Below are 21,424 nucleotides of genomic sequence, written 5' to 3'. Positions count from 1 at the left end.
CTCATTAATCCCAGGCAGTTCTCTCTCTCCTAAAAAATTCCTGTTGTGCTCTCAGCTTTGAAAACAAAGAGAATGGAACACTATCATCATTACCCAAGTCTAGGACAGCATGGCAGGATATATACGGGCCCAAACGCATCTCTCCCCCAGCAGAGACATGAATCATGTAAAACTCCTGCAAAACACATGTGAAACTCCTGCAAAACACATGTGAAACTCCTGCAACAGCCTTTCCCAGCCAGGAGAAGCAGGTGTGCACCTGTACCTGTCCTGTGGCTGAGGGTGGGCCTGGCTGCCAGCAGCATTCCAGCAGAGGGGGCTCTGAAGCTGGTTAAAAACCAGAAGCTGTTCTGCCTTTGGAATGGCAAAATTAGAGAAGGAAGGGGAGGAAGAACGTTAAAAATATTATGTGCTTTTAGATCACTACTTCCTCTGAGCTGACAGTCTGGACTGTTTCTATAACAGCACGAATGAAAAAGCTCAAAATTAAATGCTTCTTGCAGTCACAGGCCCCAGAATAATCTCAGAGAGCACTTTTTCTCCACAGCCATTGCTGTGCATTGTGTTACCACGGAGGGTTTCTTTGAAGTGTTCTCGAGCCCTTTACTGATTGCTGATTAATTATGTGCTTTTCACTTATAGCTGGTGTCAGAGCAGGAACTTTCCCACGGTCACAGAGCAAGACAGCTGTGCCAGATGTTGGCTGTTCCATAATATTTACAAAAGACAGAACCCCTCGTCTTTTTTTCTACCTACATTCCTCTTGTTTTGCCACACTGACAGGCAGCCTGCTTCATCCATTATCCACCAGTCCAGCACTTTTTGCACTGCTCCAGTTTGCACAAGCTGCCTCCTTCCACTGTAGTGGCAGCAGACAAAGTTTCTCTGGAGTATTCCAAAGCATGAATCCAGGGACAAAAATAATCTGTGAGGATGCAAATACATTTCTAGGGTGAAAGACAAACAATTCTTAGGAAAAAAGTATTTTTTTCTGAGCAGGAGTTACTAACACAAAGTCCATATATAGCTTCAAAACCACTGCAGCATCTTTGCAGGCAACTCTTTCCACTGTGGTCATGAAGCTTTAATAAGCTTTTATTTCAAAGCCAGTACACAAAGAATTAGAAAGAAATCCAAGCGTTTAGTTGAACTAGATTGAATCTAAATACTTAAAGAAGTCATCAGTCCTGCTTGCCAAGGCCTAAGGTACAAATTTCCAAGTTCTGCCACACTATTCTCCTCTTGGCCCCAGTTCCAGACACGACAGCAGTGACTGAGTGTGTGGAAAAAACACCCTTGAAGAGAGGTCACCCTGCCCAGGAGAGCCTTAAAGCTACACAAGTAGCTTTGTTTTCACTTTGCCTATGTTCAAAATCCCTCAGAGACTAATTATTTGTATTCTAAAAACAAAAAATCCCTCTTCCCCTCGTCTTAAAAACAAAACCATGCAGCAGATAATTCCCATTATTTTGTGCAGGGAACAAGCAAAGCGTTGGAAAACATGAGCAGAAACAACACTGGGATACACAGACCCTGCAGCAGATTTTTAAGAAAGCAAATATTTAATGTACAGCTGCATTAACCATTCTGTTGGAGTTCTGTCGTGGCTGGGTTCCTAATAATGTATTTAGGGAAACTTGCAACTTAAGAGTAGCTGGAATTAGCAAGTTTGTTTGGGTATTTGTAGGATGAGGGATCAGTTTTGCAGAGGCAAGGCAAAGCAATCAGCCTCTTCTTATAGCAACCAACAATAACAGATTCTTATAGCAACACAGAAGAAATGAAGCTTGTTTGCAGTTCCCTGCTCCCCCCAGGTTTTCACTCATCACACAGGGAACTGCAGTCAATCTACAAATGTTCCATTTTTATTACAAAGTATGAAAGGCAGAAAATACTGTACCTAATACACAGGAGGCCGAAACTTAGAAAGAAGGTTAAAAAATCTGAATAAAACTACATAGGAAGCAGGAAACAGCATAAAAGGATGCAACATTCCACTTTCAAGCAAGTTCAGAAAATTGCCTTAAAATTTACAGTTTCAACAATATGGTTCCATGACTCAGGTGTTAAAATCCATTGTAACAAACCCTTTTATATTTTCTCCATAAAAATAAAGGAATATAGGGACACTGCAGTTATCCATGTCAACAATATATGTCTGTTGAATAGCAGGATACTGGGACTCCTCTAGGACAGAATAGTAGCGAAGTTGCAGGTGGAGAAAAGGACAGAAGTAAAATTACTATTGCTTTAACATACTCTAGTGAGAACAAGAAGTCAGGAATCTCATATGGATGTTTGTACAATCATGCTACAAAGATTACACCTTCAGGAAATTACCACAACAGGACTGTGAATGGGAAGAGCAGAAGGGAAAACACACCTAAAATATCTCCTACTTGGCTACTGGTAACAAAAATGCTTCGGCGCAATGGATTTAAATTACATTTTACACTGCTAGCAACCCAAGGGTTAAAAAAAAAAAAAAAAAAGGTTATTTTTAAATAGTAGATTTCATAATTCCCATTTCCCAAGTTGTCAAAAAAAGCAACGTACCTTTTTCCAGCTGCACTGGGACTCTGTCCTGCTCTGGTTCTTGCCTTTCTGCCTTGCTAAGATCCCACAGACCCACCCTAAGCACTAAGAGGGGGCTGGAGTTGCATGTGTTGCACATGGAAAGCAAACTCCAAGGAATGGGAGCTGGACCACGGGTTTACAGTTGCACATATCCACAATATTTTGTCAGGAAATAGCTTTTTTTCCTTAATTTTGTTAGATTTCCTATAAAGAAACGAGCTTGATGGAAGCCACTGAGATAATTTTTTTTATAACTACAGAAATTCTTGCTTGATGCTAAGTATCAGAGGCTGCACAAAAGGCCACTGAGTCCTTGGCAGACACACATGTCAACTGAAACAGGCAGCAGCAACTCTCACAAGTCCCTTTGCATCTGGTGTCTGCCATGAATCACCAGATGAGCCTTCAGACTGGTATTTAGCTGCATTTCTCATTACTGTTCTTTTTACTGCTGGTGAAAGGTGCTGACTGGAAGTTCTGGAGATCCCTTCCAGAAAACAAACCAATTCAGGGGCATCCTAAACTCTCCTCAATACCCTAAGAATGGAACATTTCTGACTCTTCTTGGGTAAGCAGGGGAAGTACAGCTGCATCAGAAAGTGCTCTTTAAGTGCCACATACAATTAATTCCCTGGATTCTCTGCAAAGATCAAGAGAAACTGGGACAGAGTTGACAGTGACTTGCTCATTGCTTTCCATGTCCACAGAACAGAAGGTATACAGGCTTGCTCTGAAATATTGGTCTGAGAGCAGAAAGCAGGAAATGTGTTAGAGAGAATTTGTGTTACCTGACAGGATAACAGCGTGCATTTGAGGTGGTGGAACACTTTGCTACAAGCAGAGGGAAAACTCAGTCCTTTGGTACTTTGATGGGACTGAAACTGTGCAGCCTGCTGAGCCCAGAGCTTGCCTGTGCTGCTGTCCACTCTTTGCAGGGTGTCTGGAAAGAGTTAAAACACCACTAACTGACAGCTGGTCAGTTCAGTGTTTCAGGCTGTGTGAATTTCCAGGCAGCAGCTGCAGTTTCTCTCTCACAAAATTCAAGTTATCCAAAGCACATCCCTACACAACCAACCCAGCGCTGTCACCATCATGTTCCAGTGGTAAAGAAGAGGATTCCCAAACACCACCAAGTTCCTAAACAAAAAGGACTCTCTGGGGGACACACAGCAGTACATCCCTTGGGTTGGCCTTACAGGACAGTGTCAGTCTCAGAACATGAAGTTTCAGTTTAACATTTACAGCCTTGTCAAGTGCTCATATTTTTGGCTTTCAGTAAAAACAAGTGAGGGTCCACTATGACCCCAGTTCAGGATTTTGATGACAGTCATCATTTAACATTTTCTACACAACACAGATAAATGCCTACCCTACAAGGGCTGAGGAAAAGATGACTCTCCTAATCTTACCAAAAATATACTTGTTAAAGTGCCATCTGCAAGAGAACAAAACGGACACACTCAGCTCCTTATTTCCATTGACAACAAGCACGAGAACATCTGAGAATTCCGTACATCAGACTCCTCCCCTCACCTGGTCTCTGGCAGGCTGTGATCTACACTTGAGACTGAGGCAGCTTCTCATTGCACCACGAGGCAAAAATAGAGCTTTTCACTCTTATCCAGAACATTCAGTAATTACCACTAAGTTTTGAAAGGATCATTAACTTTGACTTATGAGAGGCAATGCCTCCCCCGTTAAATACATTTCAAGGTTCCATAAGAAACAACCTGTTTTAGCAGTCTCCTTTCATATTATTTGAAACCACTGGGCTTTCTTTCTAAATAGATTGTCAAAGCACTCAAATCCTTGCCTTTTAAATCCCTGCACACACAAGTACAATTCCCACAGATGCAAGCTACCACACCCGTCCTCGTTTAGACAGTTCATGGAGTTGGCACATTACACACTAATTCAACATTCAACTTGTTAACTGCAGGTTTTCACCTCACTAACAAGTTTTACATCATCAACATCTCCTGGCTGAGAGCCAGCAGGTTGCCCACATAATAGGAGAAATCTGTGGAAAGCTTGGTTTAAACACAACATAACCAAACAGTAGTTTAGTCTCTTGAATTAATCAACTGGAGAAGTGACTCAAAACTACCTAACTCAGAAGTATTTCTGTCTCAGAATCAGGCTGGCCTGTGCCAACAACAGCACATGCTTTTCTGCTTTGCCCACCTCACCTGTGTTCACTCTTCCCTTAATGTTACTTGCTACTCAAAAAACATGAGGTATTTGCAAGCAGTTGTTCTGCATCCAGTGCTTGTGCAGTAAGCACCAAATAACAGAAATTGAATATCAAAGTATTTCTTTTCATGAACTTTGGGGAAAAATAATGCTTATGGGGGCTTTACACCCAACAAAATTGAGTGTCAAACAGGGAAAATGCAATAATCTGTATATTTCAATTCACAGGCCCCAGTGACAAGTGTCAGGGTTTGTTTGATCTTGCAGACAAACACCAAGCAGAGCATTCCCTCCCTGCCACTGGGTCAGCAGCTGCTGGCAAAAGGGCACAAAAGTATTTCCCTTCCTTGTCTATATAGAAATGCCATTTGCACTACAGAACATCTCACCCATGAGGATTTTCATGTCTTTTCACTCAATAACCTTTCAAGTGACATCTCTGAAGTTATTTTAAGTATTATTTCCCTGTGCCAAAACAGTCTCCAATGATTTAAAATGTAATTTCATGTGAAGAATGACAATGGATTATGCCCAAAGCAATATGCTGTAGATCCAGAAGGTATCCCAACTGGCTAAAAAACAGGATATAGGCTTTATTTAGAATCCACTGGAGCCTCCAAGATTCCTTCACTTGCCTTTGATGCATTTGGAATAAGTACACAATTCCACAAACAGACTTCCATCAGTTTCATGGATGCAAGAACTGACACTGGATCCTCCTCAGGTCCCTAACAGGATTGTTTTCCAACAGGAGCAGAATCTACCTGGCTATTCAGACCACGAGTTCCTTTACACAAGCTCTCTTCTCATCATCTTAGCTTTCATCTTTGACTCATGCCATCTGCACAGGAATAAACTTTGAAGCAAAAAGGGGACATGGAAACTACTGACATTGCAGGTAGTTCCCTCTTAGTAACAGCACTTTTTGCCTGCCATTTGTAATTAAAAAGAGCATGACAAGCCTGTGAATGTATTTCAGATAAAGCTGTGAATGCCATTAGCTGCTCCTGCTAAGAAAAACCCAATTTTCACTTCATTCTAGGTAAGTTTTTTCCAGTTTCAGATGAAGTGCTATTGTAAAAAGTGATTGTTTGGTTAACACTGCTCTGACAACTAGCTAAAGCCTGTCTGTGGAACACACCACTCTCACTACTGCTGCTAATAAGAAAAATTGACCTTCAAGTCAAATCAAGCTTTGTCAGAAATCCCACAACTGAACACAATGACAAAACATCAGCTTGAGCAGTGTTAGTCTCTTGGTTCCCTGCTATCAAAAGGAGTGATGGAATACAGCTGCCCCTAATGAATTCCTATCAGATTCCTGAGGCAATGCTTTTCTGAGCTCCACGGTGAGAAGCAGCCTGCAGAAGAGTATTTTTCTACGTCCAGAATGACAAAACTTTGCAGATTCTGTTCTGTATTTGACAGTGTTCTCAGTGTCAGCTTCAGTGTTCCACAGCAATTGCTTTCCCAACTTGCCTTTCCTGCATAAACTGACAAGATGCAGGTTTGCCAGTGTCCTGCTATTTATAATCTGCCTTCAGTTGCAGGTGAATACTCATTAGGTGGAAAGAATTTTGATGATTTCTGACATTTACATAGAAAAAGGGCTGCACACCCTTCCAGACCAGCTCTGGCTGTCATGTCTTCATCAAAGAGCACTGCAGAGCCTTCAGCACAGGACCTGTGTTATGGTAAGACTCCAACAAGGATTTTTAGCTTGCCTAATCCACTCAGCTTTCATTGAACAGTATTATTGTAGAGTGATCCACTATTCCAAAGAGAAGCCCTCTGGCACATCCCCCAAAGTCAGGAGGATGACAAATGCCAAACCTTGGCCTCAATGGCACAGCTTCTTTCCTTCCAGATCCACCTTTGTGCATCACATTAGGGAGTAATTTCTTTCAAAAAAACAGCTTTCTTTTGGATAGCAGACCAGCTTTTTTGATTTGTCTTGTTCATTCAACAAGACCTGGCAGTATAAAGCAAATACACTTCACAAAAAAATTGCTTTGCACTCCCTTCAAGACCTCCCAGGAACACAGGCCAAACACTACCTCTGAAGTACAGCCTAACCACAAAATCTTGCTCATATTATTTGCCAATCAAGCAAGCTACAAAGTGTGAAACCATTTTATTTTAATTTAGATAGGGTATGTCTTCCAAGGGGAAATAATTTGACTGGAAGTGTCAGTCCCAAGCCCATTACAAATACATTTTTTCAGGAATTGTTTACCTCCTGGGAGCTCACGTCATGCACAGATCTTTTTTCTCAACCTATCACTGCTCTGCTAACACGACTGCAGGATACACACAAACTCAGTCAGAATTTAAAAATAAGACCTACCATAGTAACAACTGCCTTGAGCATCAGAAAAGTGTAAAGAAATTGTGCAACAAGTACTTGTACTTCACAGCACCAGAAAATTCTGCCCAGGTCACCAGATACAGGGAGCCAAGGCAACAGTTAATTCTGGCAGGCCTTTACTGCCAGGGAGCCTGCAGGGTTACTGTGGTTTGTATCCATGAACAGGTCCTGCTTTGGACATATGGAAGTAGATCACATATCAAAAGTAAGAATTAGGGAGAAAAACCTTACTCAATAGAAAGTTAGCCCAATATATAAAAAACATACAAACGTTTAAACAGTTTAGAGGCAGCAACAACAGGAATGATAAAGATTCCTGCCAAGGTGGCCATTAATATCATTGTCTTTTTCCCCCCACCTTGTTTTGCACCTGCATCTGTTAAACTGGTGGATGCACTGCCTCAGCTGGCTGACAAACACATGGACATATGCAGCAACTTAAAAGCCTGCAAGCTTATTAATACAGTCAACAAACAAATATACAGAACTTTTACTGAGGGAAAAAGAATTTCACAAGAAAACCAGAACCCAGAAGTTCCAAGAGGCTCAGCACATCTCTGCATTTTACAGTCTTGAGAGACAGGAGACCCCTGCCATCGATTCTTGTAAGAGTTTCTTGTAACAGTAGATGCAAAGCAACAACAGATACTGGCCACTTGACTGGTGGTGTTCTTACTTTAGAGGGGAGGGGGAACGACACAGCCCTGCCTCACTGTGCATGAAGCTGCAAAGTTAGACTCTGAGGATCTCCAGGCAGTTGTTGTAGCAGATGGCTATCCAGTCTGGCTGGGTGGATGCCCACTGTACATTGTTGATCTCTCCCTCGGCTGTGTAGGCCAGGATGGGGTCCTCAATGGCACGAGGCATTTGCTGGATGTCCCAGATGAGAGCCTGGTGATCATCCGCTGCACACAGACAACAAATGCAAGTACAGTCAGAGAGGAACAATATCTCCACTACAGGCCTATAGCCTCAGGAGGCAGGTAAGACATGGCTGTTCCATATTCAAGCCAGATATAACAACACAATTATGCTCCAACAAAATAAACTTGGATCATGATACATTATCCAAGACAGAGCTGATAAACAAATGACCAGTGGAACTCATAACAGCAGGAAACATTTAAGAACTGCATGACAAAAAAGCTAAGGAGCATTAAAATTACAGGAGCTTAGCCAGAGCCAATGCACAGTTTGGGTACTGGGCTCATCACTTCCACACAAACACTAGTAGGTGTCTATTTCTGTAACATTTTAAGAAAAGTCACCTAATAAAGAGCTTCTAAATTGCAAGTATTCTTTAGCAAAAGGCAGACAGAGAATTGCATCTACTTTAGGATGAAGAGGATTTTGTAAATGCAGTGGAAGACTCCTAGATTCCCCTGTAGGTCACACTCACCTGCTGTACAGATGTGGCAGGAAGAGTGAGGTGCCCAGGCAATTCCATTTACACATGCTCTGTGGTTGTTTAACCTGGCAACAGGGGTGCAGGGAACTCTGACATCTAGAATCACAACCTTCAGGAAAAAAAATCATATCAGCTACATTAATAAACTGCATTTTTAAAAACTAATTTATTCCAAAGACAAAATATTTTGAGGTAAGGCTATAAACATGGCTCTTTCCTAAAGGATGTGGTAGGCAAGCAAGCCCTGCTCCTAAAGAACAGCTTCCAGTTGATCAGTGTGCCATGTGTCTCAAAAGAAGTCAGACTTCACAGGGATCTCGTGAGTTAGGCCACACTGGCAAACAAACTGCTTCCCTGAAGCAGCCTTGGCAACAAACTAAACCTGGACTGGGAAAGAACAAAGTGACTCAAACACCTGCAGTTAAGATATCAGGTGAAAATTATTGCCCAACTGCTCACAGACTCCTCTTAAAAATCAGTTGAAATACATTACAAGCCATAAAGCTCAAGTTTATAATGCCAAAGTCACTTCTTTAACTCCTCAGTGCACTAAGAACTGGTCCTCAATCATACTTCAGGTACTGACACTGTCCCCTGACCATAAATACCTGGGTATAAATTAGCATCAAGCCACCTGCCCTAGAAAACCACCACCATCAGCAGCAGCTAGGGGAGAGGAGCTGCTGCCTCACCTCCATGCCATCCATGGCCATCGTGGCGAGATAGTTGGGGTCCTGCTTGTTCCAGCAGAGCCGCAGCAGCGGGTGGTGCTGGGGGTCCTCGTAGATGATGGTGCTGTGCTCCAGGTGCCTCAGGTCGAACATCCTGACCGAGCCGTCGGCGCCCACCGAGGCGAACATGTCCCTGCCGCCGCCCGCGCGGCTGAAGGCGATGTCGTACACCTGCCAGGACAGCACGGCGTTCAGAGGGTTTTTTTTGCTGGCTAAAGGACATGTGCAACATGCACAATGCAGCCTTCATAGAAACTGAGTAAGGTCACAATGTGCTTGAAGGACATGGAAAAAGAACACACTCAGAAGCGGACGGTTCAGGATGTAAAGGCAGACAAGAAAACCGCAGCGAGACGCACGAAGAAGGAAGACTAACTAAAATTAACTGACAGATTAGATTAAAATGTGTGCACAGAAGGATTTAACCAATCATGTATTAGCTTGAGGCGTGAACAGTAGAAAACAGTATAAATATAGCTTGCTTTTTGCAGTAAATTGGCTTCACTTGATCATATTGATCATGGTGTGATGTCCTGTTACTGATCCTCTGCATTTTTTGGTACCTGAACAGGGACAGCACAGCACAGCTGACACCCAGCACAGCCCCCCAATTGCTCCCTGCAACTGCTCAGCCACTGGCCACAAGGAGGAAATACATGCTTATGGAATTGCAGTATCACTCACTGAAACTAAAATCTATCCATTTCCCAGACTTGGGGTTTTTTACATTAGTTGTTGAAAAGTAAAATGTTAAAATGAAAGAATTTTGCAAGCTGTTTATTGCAAAAGAAACATGAAATCAACTTTGATACAAAGTTGATTTAAATCTAATTTGATGTTTAACCTAATTTTTCTACAATGTTCTGGAATACAATCTGTTAAAACAAGCATGTTCTTAAGTCAAGAGTCTATGATGAGTAAAAAGAATTGTTTTGATAGCCAGCAGTATTTAGGTACTCAAAACTGTATACAATTTTAGAAAAACTGTATACAAAATTACATAAATGATCTTTTTGAATCATTAAATTGTTCAAGAAAAGAAGAAAAAGTTCTGTTCCTTTTCTACTGCTTTTAGAAGATGCAATGTAAACAATCAAAACCCCCAATCACCTCTTTGTCATGTGCAATAAGCTGGGTCTTCACGTGGCCAGACACCAAATTTACTCTTCCCAGAACCTGTCCAGTCTCCAGTCCCCAAATAGTGCAGGTTGTGTCAATACTGGAAGTACCTGAAACAAAACCACTTCTATTAGCAAAATTAATATTGTCACAAATTATTTAATCATTTCCTGGGTTAATGTAACATTCCCCCAACACCTACAGATCAAAATAGCCACGAGAACAGCATAGAACTAAAATCAAGAATGTCAAACAGCCAGCAGTCTTCCATGCATTTAAATGACCCAAACCTTTTAACTGCAGAAATAGCCTTTCACACAGGAATAAAGTGTAAATAGCTCATGTCTGCTTCAATCTATTCTGGAGCCTGATGCAACTCTGAGATCAGCTTTCCCATCCTGTACATCTCTGGTGTATGCCAAACCCCAAATTCAATCAGTGTTTTGATGGTGTGTTATTATTAATTGATTGCTGATGTGGTGGGGTTAGCCGTAAAGCTCTTAAGAGATGAGACATGTAACACACAAAAAATAAATAATGTAGTAAATAATTACTAGGACATATTATCACTGTTAATCTCTGGGCAAATCCCCTGACACAAATGGCTGTTCTCTTCTGGGAAACAAACCTCTGCATCAGTCATCCTGGATTCACAATTTGTCCCGTAGGCTATAATTAAACCTTAAGTGTTCAGCCCCCTCCTCCAACTGAATTAAGGACTCTTGGCTCTCCTCCTGCTGCTGAAATGGCTTCACAAAACACACAGCTCAGTGCACAGTTTCAAATCCACTCCAGAACAACCTGAAATAAGTCACAGAGCTGATGGACATCCTTACTCAGAACTGCAAGAACAGCTCACCAGTCCTGAAGGCCAAGACTCCCTATGCCCAAATGTCCCTAGTCTAACCTGAGTGACCCATTCTGCAACGAACAGGGCACCTTTCAATGAAAAAAAAATCCCCAAGGGATGATTGTTTTAATTTTTTAATGTAAAACAACAGTTTCTACGATGCAGCCATCTGTGGCTAATTATCAGATTAACCAGTGGACATGCAGTGACACAACAGCAGTTACAGCCCAGGCTTCATCAGATTCAATTAGAAAGTGTGCCAAAACCATAACATTTTGTCAGTCTCACCTAACAGGTAAGGATCCACTTCATTCCAGTCAAATGATGTCAGTGGAGCACAGAAATCAGAGTTCTTGTTGTTGTTCAGCAAACACTCCAGCCGGGTCTCAGTTTCACCCACCTTTAGAGAAAATGAAACATCTGACTTAAAAAGCAACGTATCTGACTTGTTCCCCTGGCACAAAACATTAGGAGTTAATCCTAGGTTTCTTTCTTCTCAGCTTTACATGCTAAAACTCTGGAAAACACAGGCACCAGCTCCATTTCAATAAGCTGATTAAAACAGCAGTTGCCATGATAATTCTGCTTCTCTTATAGTCTTCATATAGTCACATTATTGCAGTCAAGGACTTGAGTGAAAAAGAGATCAATATATAACACAATTCAGTTCGTGGTTCATCTTTTCCTAGGGAAGATTTACTCACTCTCCACACTCTCAGGTAGTCACCACTGGTGGCCAGCAGGTCTGGGTAGACTCCCTTGGTGTCAGGGATCCACATCAGCTTTGTGGTGGGGTAGGGATGATCAAAGGTGTTCCTGCAAATGAATTCTGAGCTCTCTTCATCCAAACCAACAAGCTGCACCTGTGAGAAACCATATTTAAAAGAAAGCATTTAATCAAAATACTAATTTCTAATGACAGCATTAAGACTGAATGTGTTTCAGGACATTTTCTGTCACCTCAAGGACGACCCAAAAGGATGATCATGTCAATGAAATGAGAAATCGTTAAAGTGCTGCTGGGGCATAGAAGTAAAGAGAATATCCATAATCACACTGTGCTTTGATTTGAAGAGATGATCCCAAATGAACTGAAATCCAATCCTAAAGGATTAAAGACCACCCTTCTCTTTTCCACATTGCAAAGCCCAGTTTAAAACCACAGACTTAAACTGCACAAACATTATTCTAATTCATCCTTAACTGAACTGATACTGACAATGTCATCTTCAGAGAGCAAAACAAGCTGTAGTTTGCACAATTAAAGTGCATATCATGGAATTCTTGGCCATAACCTTGCAGACTGTGATGGATCATGTCAGGTAGCTGGCAAGCTTTTTCAGCACCACATGACTCAAAATGTTCTGTCACAAGTGCATGAAAAACTCATAAATTAATCACATCAGAGAGGAAGAAAGTAGAACAGAATCCAAAGGTTAAAAAAATATACTGGGGAGCTAAAATTGTTACATAGTTATTCAAATGTTTTGTGTGAACAGACCAAGAAAGAAGGTTTGCTGAAAGATTCTAGGTAACTGAATTCCAAATTGAATTTTTGCACAATGATGTGTCAGGGGGAAGGGCTAAACTTGCCCCATTGTGAGAATGATGCAAAACAGAGTACACAAGAAACTATCTCCACACAGCCTGGTCATGACAGCACCTGAAGTAATGCTTCAAGTCCCAGACATGATCTTATTAGAAAAATATTGACATGTCAGAAAGTGTGCAGAGAACAAAAGGTGCTGGGAGGACTTGTTTAACCTGCAGTGACTACAGGACCCAAACAGGATGAAAGTCCCACTGTGTGAAATGCTGCACAAACACAAACATTATGGGGACGACTCACTGCAATTAGTTTGTAAGCTGCTCACAGTAGGAACTTCCTAGTACTTTCACTCAGCAGCTTCCTCCTGGGAATAGTAGCTTAATGGACTTTTTCTAAGATGTTTATCTGAAAAAATCCTAAATTTATGCTTATCCTGGGATAAGCAATTTGTCTAATAAACTACACATTTCAGCTAGATAAGAAATTTATATTTCCCCCCATAACAGAAAACCAACAAATGCTTCTGTTGATCTTAAAATCTAATTAATTCGCAGTTTTATGAGCTCATTTAGAGATTCTCTTAAATGCAAAGCCTTGCCCCCTCCATGAGAAGCTCCATCCTTTCCATCTCATAACAAACACTAAAAGATGCAGCCAAGTATGCTTCCAAAAACTGAAATACAGCCTGTCTTGCCCTCTCTTTATTATAACTACTCCTTACTATCCTTGACACCCTAGTATAAATCAGTCAAAAATCTCCCAGACTTCCGAAGTGACTGACAAATAGCTTTCTAACTCCTTTAGGGATAAGAAGTACTAAGCAGATTTTACAAAGGAAGCAAATTATCCTTAGTGATAGAAAATCTAATGGCAAGGTTAGGATCAGAAGACAAATGACCTCTAATCATTTCTCCTTTGCTTATGCTGCTTTCCACTCAACACGAGTGTATTAACCCTACACAAAGCAATCAACATCCTCATTACCAGAAGCAAATCTCAAACAGCAAAGGAACCCCTTTCACTGGTGTTAATGAAAATATTCACATTTAACCCCTCCTCAGACCTTAAGATGAAGCAATTCAGCAATCCACTATCTCTGATCTTTGACATGTTTAGGTGCAGGCCGGGTTAGGGAACAAATTTTATTTTCACCACCAGAGCTGCTGCAGCCCTCAGAGCTGGAGCAGCTGGCAGTAACTGTGAGGGGGAGCAGGAGGAATGCTTGAGAAGCTCTGCAAATTCTGAGCTGTGACTCTTCTCTTGGAACTTGATCACACACAGAACCCCTCTACTCATCCAGGCTGAACCCGAGGGGATGGAACAGGGAATTCTTTCTAGGATGTTGATTATATCAGAGCCCTGTCTCTCCCTTCTGCAAGTGAGGCAAGAATGCTGCTGCACAAAGGAGTGCCTGAGGTCCAGCCCAGGTAAGACAGAGGTAATGCCTATGGGAAAGTAACTGTCAGTCTGGATACAATTTGAACCATTCTACATCTCCCTGTAAGTCTTTCTAGTGAGAAAATAAGGATCAGCGTGTTCAGTCTCATTATGCCATGACAGTAACTAGGAATGCTAAGTATTTATTTGTTGCTCCAACACTTTAAGATAGGAAAATCCACATCTAATTTTAGCATATTATAATCCAAGCACTCATCTACATAAAGCATAATTGCAACAGTGCATGTCAGTAAAGAACTGCCTTTAATCAGCATTCCTTAACTTCTAAAAAAATTCCATCTCCAACTTGATACTAAAGAATCTGACAGAACTAAATGATGCAGAATTTGGTAACAGCTTCTTTTTCTTATATGGTTGGAGGAACAGTGAAGTAAGTCCACAGTAGTTTGAAAACCCCCAAAACTTTCATCTAATTAGTAACTACCCAAAACGACATTTCACAATTATTTTAGGGTCATGTACAATCAGAAAGATGTCACTGCACCAATTAATCTCCAGCATTCAATCAATTTTTCTTTGCAGTGCTAGATCTTACAGAACAAATGACCTTCTGGCAGAAGGCAACATAAATGTACAGCCCCTTACTGACCAATTGTGCCACCTCTAAACAACAACTCTCAGCAGATTTGCTCTTTTACCTTCTCAGAGTACAGACTACAAAAACGTTTCCAAGCTGGTCTTTGAACAAATTGGAAGTTTTCAAGCTCAGGCCCCGCCTGTCCCCAGCAGCACTCCCAGAAGCACAGCACTGTCCAGGAAAAGGACACAACTCACACAGAGCTCATGCTGCCTGAACTACAACGTGTTGAGGACTGCTGCAAGGGCAGTGATCTAAACACTCTAAGAGATGTCACCCCTGCCACTCCCTGTCACCACACCCTTGCACACAGCCCTATCCCCAACACCAACTTTCTGACAGTATTTTCCATAATCTCCATTAAACACCTTGACAAGGCTACATACTATATAAACCAAGCTCTGTGGGCAAACCTTCAGTTTGACAGAAATTTCAGGATGCTCTATAACTTCATCCATCTTCTAATCTCTCTTCTATTTCTGTGTAATTCATTATACCAGTCCAGCACCTTGAAGGTTGTTCAGAAGTGACTGCACATGTGTTCTGAGAGATGAACACAGTCTCTGTTACCAGTGTGACATTCTTCACTTACACTTCGCAGGGAAACACTGAAAATACAATCTCATGCCTCATTACACCCTTGTTCTCAGGGTAAAGTACTGAGGAATCAATACTGAGAGTGGTTTATATACTTATGAGAAAAGTTACCACACACAAATCCTCCACAGCAAGAAAGTACCATGAGAACAGCACATTTCCAAAACAATCTCAGACACCCTGTACATCACAGAATGACAGGGGTTGGTCTCGAGATCATCCAGTCCAATCCCCCTTCCTAGGCAGAGTAACCTGGATTGGGTGACACAGGAACACGTCCAGGTGGGTTTGGAATGTCACCAGAAAGGGAGACTCCACAAGCCGCTTGACCAACCTGTTCCACTGCTCTGTCACCCTCCATGGAAAGAGGTTCTTCCTCAGACTGAGGTGTATTCTTTATATTTATATGTATATATATATTCAAACTTCAGTCCTGGCCACAAACTTTACTTTGTACTGACCAAAAAGCCAGATATGCCCAAGCCTGGGAACCTTGTTTTATTTCTACAGCAGCAGCATCCACACTCATCTCATACTCACACCTTCAGCGTCCAGCTCTTCACACCACACAGAACCCACAGCACGCGGTCCTTATGCGACTGAAGTCAACCCAGTCGTTAATCCCGAAGATCAGAGGCCACGAGAAGCCCTGCAGCAGCGTTATCCCACCACCAGCAGCACCCAGGGCTCTTCCCAGCGCAGCGCTCCCTCACCCCCGGGCTCGTTAGGAGGGGACCAGCCCTGCTCCAGCGCCTGCACTTCGGGGGGCACCCGACGGCTCGGAGCAGCTGCCCCCCGCCCAGCCCAACCCCTGTTCTGCCCCAGTCCCTGCGCCCACCGCTGCCCACCTTGTTGTTGTACTCCTCTACGAAGCTCCCCAGCGCCAGGCGGAACCGCTTGTCGGGCCGGACGCTCCAGTTCATGGCGTACACGGTCCAGGGCGCCTCATATTTGTAGATCTCCTTCCGCTTCCCGTGCAGCGACATGGCTGGGCCGGGAGGGCCGCGGGCCTGGCCCAGGGAGCGAGAGGGGGAGCCCGGCTGGAGCGAGCGGCGAGGCGGGGCGGGCCGGGGGGAGGCTCAGCGCGGCCCCCGGGACGGGGAGCGCAGGAGGCACGGCACGGCACGGCCCCCTGGCTGTCGGGGAGCGGGGAAGGCTCGGCTCGGCTCTCGGGGCGGCGTGGGAGGCGCGGCTCGGCCCCCGGGGCGGCGGCGGGGAACGGGGAGGCCCCGGCTCGGCCCCCGGTCCCGGCCCAGAACCGGCGGCGGCGGCGGCGCTGAGGCCGTTTGGGACTCGGCCTCTCACACAACGGGAACGGAAGCCACGCGGGGAGCCCCGCCCACTGCGCGCCGGTTGGATGCCTTGGCTGTCACTTAGAGCGCCGGCTGCTTATTGGGTAATCTGCCTGTGCGCTCGGCCCGCTTCGGTTTTCTATTGGTCGTTTTGCCCTTCACTCCAAACGGAGGCTCGCGCTCTGGCTGGGGTAGCCTACGGCTGCGCTTGGCCCCGCCCAGGAGGGCGGGCGCTCTCGTTGTCGACATCTTATTGGCTACCCGGGGTCGCAGTGACTGGAGGAGGGATCTTGAGCCCTTTTCGGTGATCGATTGGCTGGAAGCGATGTCAGTTACGCCAGCCCGAGGCGGGTGGGGCCACTTCAGGCTCTCCTGTTTGCCGCAAGTTCGAGTCCCGCCTAGGCCGAGTGGCGGACGGGCCCGGGCTTATCTCTAATTAACAAGAGGTTAATTATGGTGTTTATTTTTTGAAGCAGCCCTGGCGAGTACTCGGCGCCTTACTGAGAGAAGGGGTGCAGCTGGCTCCCCAGGGAGCTCCTCGCTGTGGCCGGCATCCCGCCGGAGGCGGAGCGAGGCCGATGGGATCCCCGCGGGGCTGTGGGGCCGGCCGGGCTGGGTGCTGCGTGATCGCGGCCCCGCGGAGCTCCCGTGTCCCCTCAGCGGGTACAGGGCCGCTGTGCTCCTTGAGGTCCTTCTCGCTGCAAGGACTCTTGGTCCGAGCTCTGCCTGAGTTGTGGTTGTGAGATCATTTCTCTAAGCAGCTGCCTGGGCGGGTAGAAAAGCTTTTCCAAATTACTGCAGGGCCTCCGGTGCGTCCTTTCGGGAGAAGCCCCCGCAGGCTCCACCCTTGACCTGACTGCACCTAGGGTCCGTCAGCCCCACACTCCTTGCATGAAGTGCTTTTGACCACAGCCTTTTCAGGGTGAAGACGCCCGGGATGAATTCATGGATGCTCCCAACGAACACAGCCGTAATTCGCATTAGGTGCCAAAAACATCTTTATTAGCAAAGTGTACACTAAAACTCCAGAGAAAGAGATGCTCACAGTTTGACTACTCTCGGAGGGAGCTCGATACATTACTTGAGCTGGCGGCCTAGGACTATCACAGCATCTACCCGAGCGGCGAGGCGGCAGCGCTACGTGGGCTTCTCCTGCGGAATGCTGCGGAGGCTGCCGGGAGAAGGGCTGGGCAGAGGAAGCACCTATGGAACCTTTATCAAAAGAGAGAGGCTGGGAGGGAGGACTGGACACGGCGTGTCTGGGGCTTTTCAGCTTTCTGGGATTGTGCTTTTGAATTTTGTGCTTTATGCCCAGGCTGGTGACGGGTTGGATTTACCTGGGGAGCTGTGGGATGCGTGTTGGGGTTTGCAAGGTGTGATCAGCCTTGCTGGAGAAGTCAGTGCTCTGGAACTCATGCTGAAGCAGGCTGAGGTGGCAGGGGCTGTTGGCCCTTCACTTCTCAGTGGCAATCAAGTAGGACAAGCTTCTGTCCTCTGTCCTTGTCCTGGGTTTGCCACCTGCAGTTTCCCCTGGACCACACCGTGGAGATCTCACGCTCCTCCTCTGGTGACCACCCTTCTGTGAGACCTGCGGGCTTTGCTGGGCTGAGCCTTGTACCCAACACAGTGGTCCCTGCTCCAGAGGTTTCCAGCACAGCAGCCTCGCAGCCCAGAGCCCTGGGTTTGCTCTCCTGTGGTTGCTGTGGCTTGCTTGGCTTGTGCCCTTCTCGAGATGAAGCCTTGACAAGGAGGAGGTGGTGGGAACCACTTGGGCTAACCAGCTCGATGGTGGCTGTAAGAACTGTTCTAGGTTCACTCTAATGTGCAAATGAAACCTACTCTATGGGAACCGCTGGAAAACGTTGACCTTGGAAGCCAGCCACTCTATACTTCCTGTCACGGTGGCAGAAGATAGCTACAAATTATACCCCTGAGCCAATGGCATTGTCCAATGTCTTACCCTTGCAGTCAAAATCAACATCAACTGACCGGGCTTGCAGTTGAGGTTCCTCTTGACTCACCCCCACGTCTCTAACTTCCAGGAAGCACGGGGTCGGAGAGGTGTCTCTGAATGTCCTGGTGCTCGGAAGATGCCTCCAAGTGCTCAGGGAGGGAAGGGAAACGAGAGCCCCGTGAGAGTCCCTGGGTGTTTGGTGCCCTTTGGTGGGGAGGCTCTGGGTTTGGGAGAGGTGGGGAGTGGTGCTCCTGCTCGGAGTAGACGGTCATGGTTTTGTCGGATGACACAGACAGCTGCATCCCGCTTGACAAGGAGTCCCTGGATTTCAAGTGGAACTTTTCTACCTCCGTGTAGCTCGGGCTCTGCTGGGAAACGAGGAATTGTATGAGTTATGGTAAAAGCAAAACGAAGTAGCCACACTCTTCTCATCAACCTTGAAGCCTCATCCGGCTCTGAGCCCCAAAATGTTATTTTTCACTTGAGGAAGTCTCAGAGCAGAACCCACTTCCTTCCCTACTGATGGGGCAACCTGGCAGTGTTGGGGATGGCAGCTGTGCCCCAAAACCAGTGATGCACTGGGCAGATCTGCTCCCAAATCAAGACCCCATGGCTTTGCTGAGACCCATGAACGTTTGGCTGTGCTTTGCCTGGAGAGAACTCAGGACTGGGGCAGAAGGACCCTGGCGGGTGCTGAGCCAGCAGGGGTGACCTTACCTGCTCCTGGGTGGGCAGCTCCTGGTCCTCCAGAGGTGCGCAGGGGGCGAGGGGCTCCAGGCTCCGCGGGATGACGCCGTACATGGCCAGGGTGTGGGAGGTGGGCGAGATGGGGCTGTACGCGGGTGGCACTTGGGACAGCTGGCGCTGCAGGAGCTGCAGGATTATATGAATGTCTGACGACATCCTGGACTCCAGCCTGGGGACAGAACAGCCCGGCGTCAGCACGGAGAACCCTTTTGCATGCTGCAGCTGGGCAGGGGAGGCACTGGGAGGAGGTGCCAATCCCGCCACCCCAGGGCAGTGATGCTTTGCCTGCTGCTCGTTGAGGTTTTTAGAGAGCTTCAAACCAGCACTGCCAGAGAAAGATCAATCCTGCCATCTCTCTCCTGCCACACTCAATCATCCTCTGCCCAGTTTTATGTGGAGCCAAACTGGGATCTGGAGTGGGGATTTGAAAAAAAGCTAAAATTACCCTGGAGGGGGGAAAAAATTGCAATGGTTAGTTTTAATCTGGATCAATTCTCCAGGCCAGCTGCCTGTGCTGACAGATGGAGCAAGGCAGGTTAGTGCCAACCACTTTTAACTCAGGAACAGAAGAAAACGGAAAAGTAGAAGTCTCTTCTTTCTCCCTTGTCCTTGACTGAAATGAACAGCTCTGGCAGGAGTGGGCACAGCCCTGCTTGCAGGACACAGTTACAGCATCACTGACAGAGTGGGCAGATCTGTCCCCCAGTGCTGGTGCACTGGAGAGACACCTAAACACAAGTGTGTGGTGAAATGAGCTCAGCAACAGAACCCACAGTGTCAGCCCCTCATGTGGGTGCTGCCTGGGGACCTTAAACCTGCACCTCCAGTGTGGGTTCTTCCTTCTTCAAAAGTCACAGACCAGCTGGGGTTGAAAGGGATCTTAAAGCTCATCCAGTTCCATCCCCAGCCATGGGCAGGGACACCTTCCATTAGAGCAGGTTGCTCCAAGCCCCTTCCAACCTGGCCTGGAACACTTTAGGGATGGGGCAGCCACGGCTGCTCTGGGCACCCTGTGCCAGGTCTCACCACCCTCACAGAGAAGGATTTTTTCCTAGTATTCAATCTAAGCCTGCTCTCTGTCAGTTTGACAAATCATGTATTTTTTCTTATTTAGACACTGATGATGGTCATGAGGCTCATTTGCTCGAGCAAGAGGATGCTTGTAGGTCTTTGCAGCAGGAAGAGGGGACCTGCAAAGCGCTCCAGTTGTGCCTGTAGATGGTTTAATATCTGCAGTTGCATTGAGTTTGGAAGTCACGACATAATGACAGATCTCAGGTGGCACTGTGGGAGATCCTGGGGGTGGTGACACCTGCCAAGGGTGGTGGCACAGCAGCAGATGAGGGGCTGGGCTGCAGTCAGGGTCAGGACTTGCCCTTTGAGAAGCCGCTGCATTTGCAAAGCACTCCCACACCCCCTCCCCAGGAATGCAGCATCCCAGGGGTGAGGACGTGGCATTGCTGCACACAGAGCCCACTGCAGCCACCTCTAGAAAGCAGAAGGTGATGGCCCAGAGTCCCCCAGGTCCTCTCCAACCCTGCCCACCTGCTGAGCTGGGCCTGCAGGAGCTCCAGCCTGGACTCGATCTGGCCTGGCCTGTAGTCACTGTGCAGGGGCATGTCCTGTGAGCTGTGCACCAGCGAGATGTGCTGCAGAGGCTCCGCAGGCTGGGCCGGCTGCCGGTCCTCCCAGAAGGTGAACATGTTGGGAATATCCAGGGGAGTGGCTGGAAGGAGAGGAGACATCTCAGCACTTGTCTTGCATCCTCCAGCCCCACCGGTATGGAGGTGCTTCAGATTCTGTCACCTGGTACATGGAGAGCCATCACCAACATACACGTGGAGCCAGCACTGACTTCATGGAGAGCTATCCCCAACACCCTTGGAGAGCCATCACCCACACACATGGAGTTCACCAAAACACATGGAGATCCATCACCAACACACATGGAGAGCCATCACCAACACACATGGAGAGCCACAACCCTGACTGACGTACATGGGA

General features: G+C 46.0%; 2 protein-coding genes across 6 annotated transcripts in view; both read right to left on the bottom strand.

Annotated features, from left to right (window-relative positions):
• Positions 1-1,843: 1,843 nt before the first annotated feature.
• DCAF7 (DDB1 and CUL4 associated factor 7) lies at positions 1,844-16,759 on the bottom strand. Its single transcript, XM_041465382.1, has 7 exons — positions 16,276-16,759; positions 11,951-12,109; positions 11,535-11,646; positions 10,388-10,506; positions 9,239-9,448; positions 8,538-8,655; positions 1,844-8,043 (listed from the first exon to the last, which is right to left on the bottom strand). Exons 1-7 carry the CDS (start codon positions 16,411-16,413, stop codon positions 7,871-7,873), a joined length of 1,029 nt encoding a protein of 342 aa, XP_041321316.1. The 5' UTR covers positions 16,414-16,759; the 3' UTR covers positions 1,844-7,870.
• A 940-nt stretch (positions 16,760-17,699) lies between these two features.
• KCNH6 (potassium voltage-gated channel subfamily H member 6) overlaps positions 17,700-21,424 on the bottom strand; it is a 30,601-nt gene continuing 26,876 nt past the window's right edge. For 2 of the 5 annotated variants that reach the window (XM_041465426.1, XM_041465428.1), the window contains 3 exons: positions 20,966-21,146; positions 19,391-19,589; positions 17,700-19,041 (listed from right to left, as the gene is read on the bottom strand). In XM_041465426.1, the coding sequence (XP_041321360.1) occupies positions 18,751-19,041; positions 19,391-19,589; positions 20,966-21,146 (671 nt within the window). In that variant the 3' untranslated portion in view covers positions 17,700-18,750. The remainder of the gene's footprint in view (positions 19,042-19,390; positions 19,590-20,965; positions 21,147-21,424) is intronic. The other 3 variants (XM_041465427.1, XM_041465429.1, XR_005954934.1) reach the window with 2 other exon arrangements.

Source organism: Pyrgilauda ruficollis, unplaced genomic scaffold (assembly GCF_017590135.1).
Source record: "Pyrgilauda ruficollis isolate IOZ18807 unplaced genomic scaffold, ASM1759013v1 scaffold189, whole genome shotgun sequence".
Taxonomy (NCBI): domain Eukaryota; kingdom Metazoa; phylum Chordata; class Aves; order Passeriformes; family Passeridae; genus Pyrgilauda; species Pyrgilauda ruficollis.
This window is presented reverse-complemented; position numbering and strand designations above follow the sequence as displayed.

Coding starts and splice junctions, on each gene's coding strand:
- DCAF7 (XM_041465382.1), bottom strand. CDS start 16,413: ATGTCGCTGCACGGGAAGCGGAAGGAGATCTACAAATATGAGGCGCCC. Junction 11,647..11,950: donor ACTACCTGAGAGTGTGGAGA/GTGAGTAAATCT, acceptor TTTTCTCTAAAG/GTGGGTGAAACTGAGACCCG. Junction 8,656..9,238: donor TGGCCATGGATGGCATGGAG/GTGAGGCAGCAG, acceptor TTTTTCCTGAAG/GTTGTGATTCTAGATGTCAG.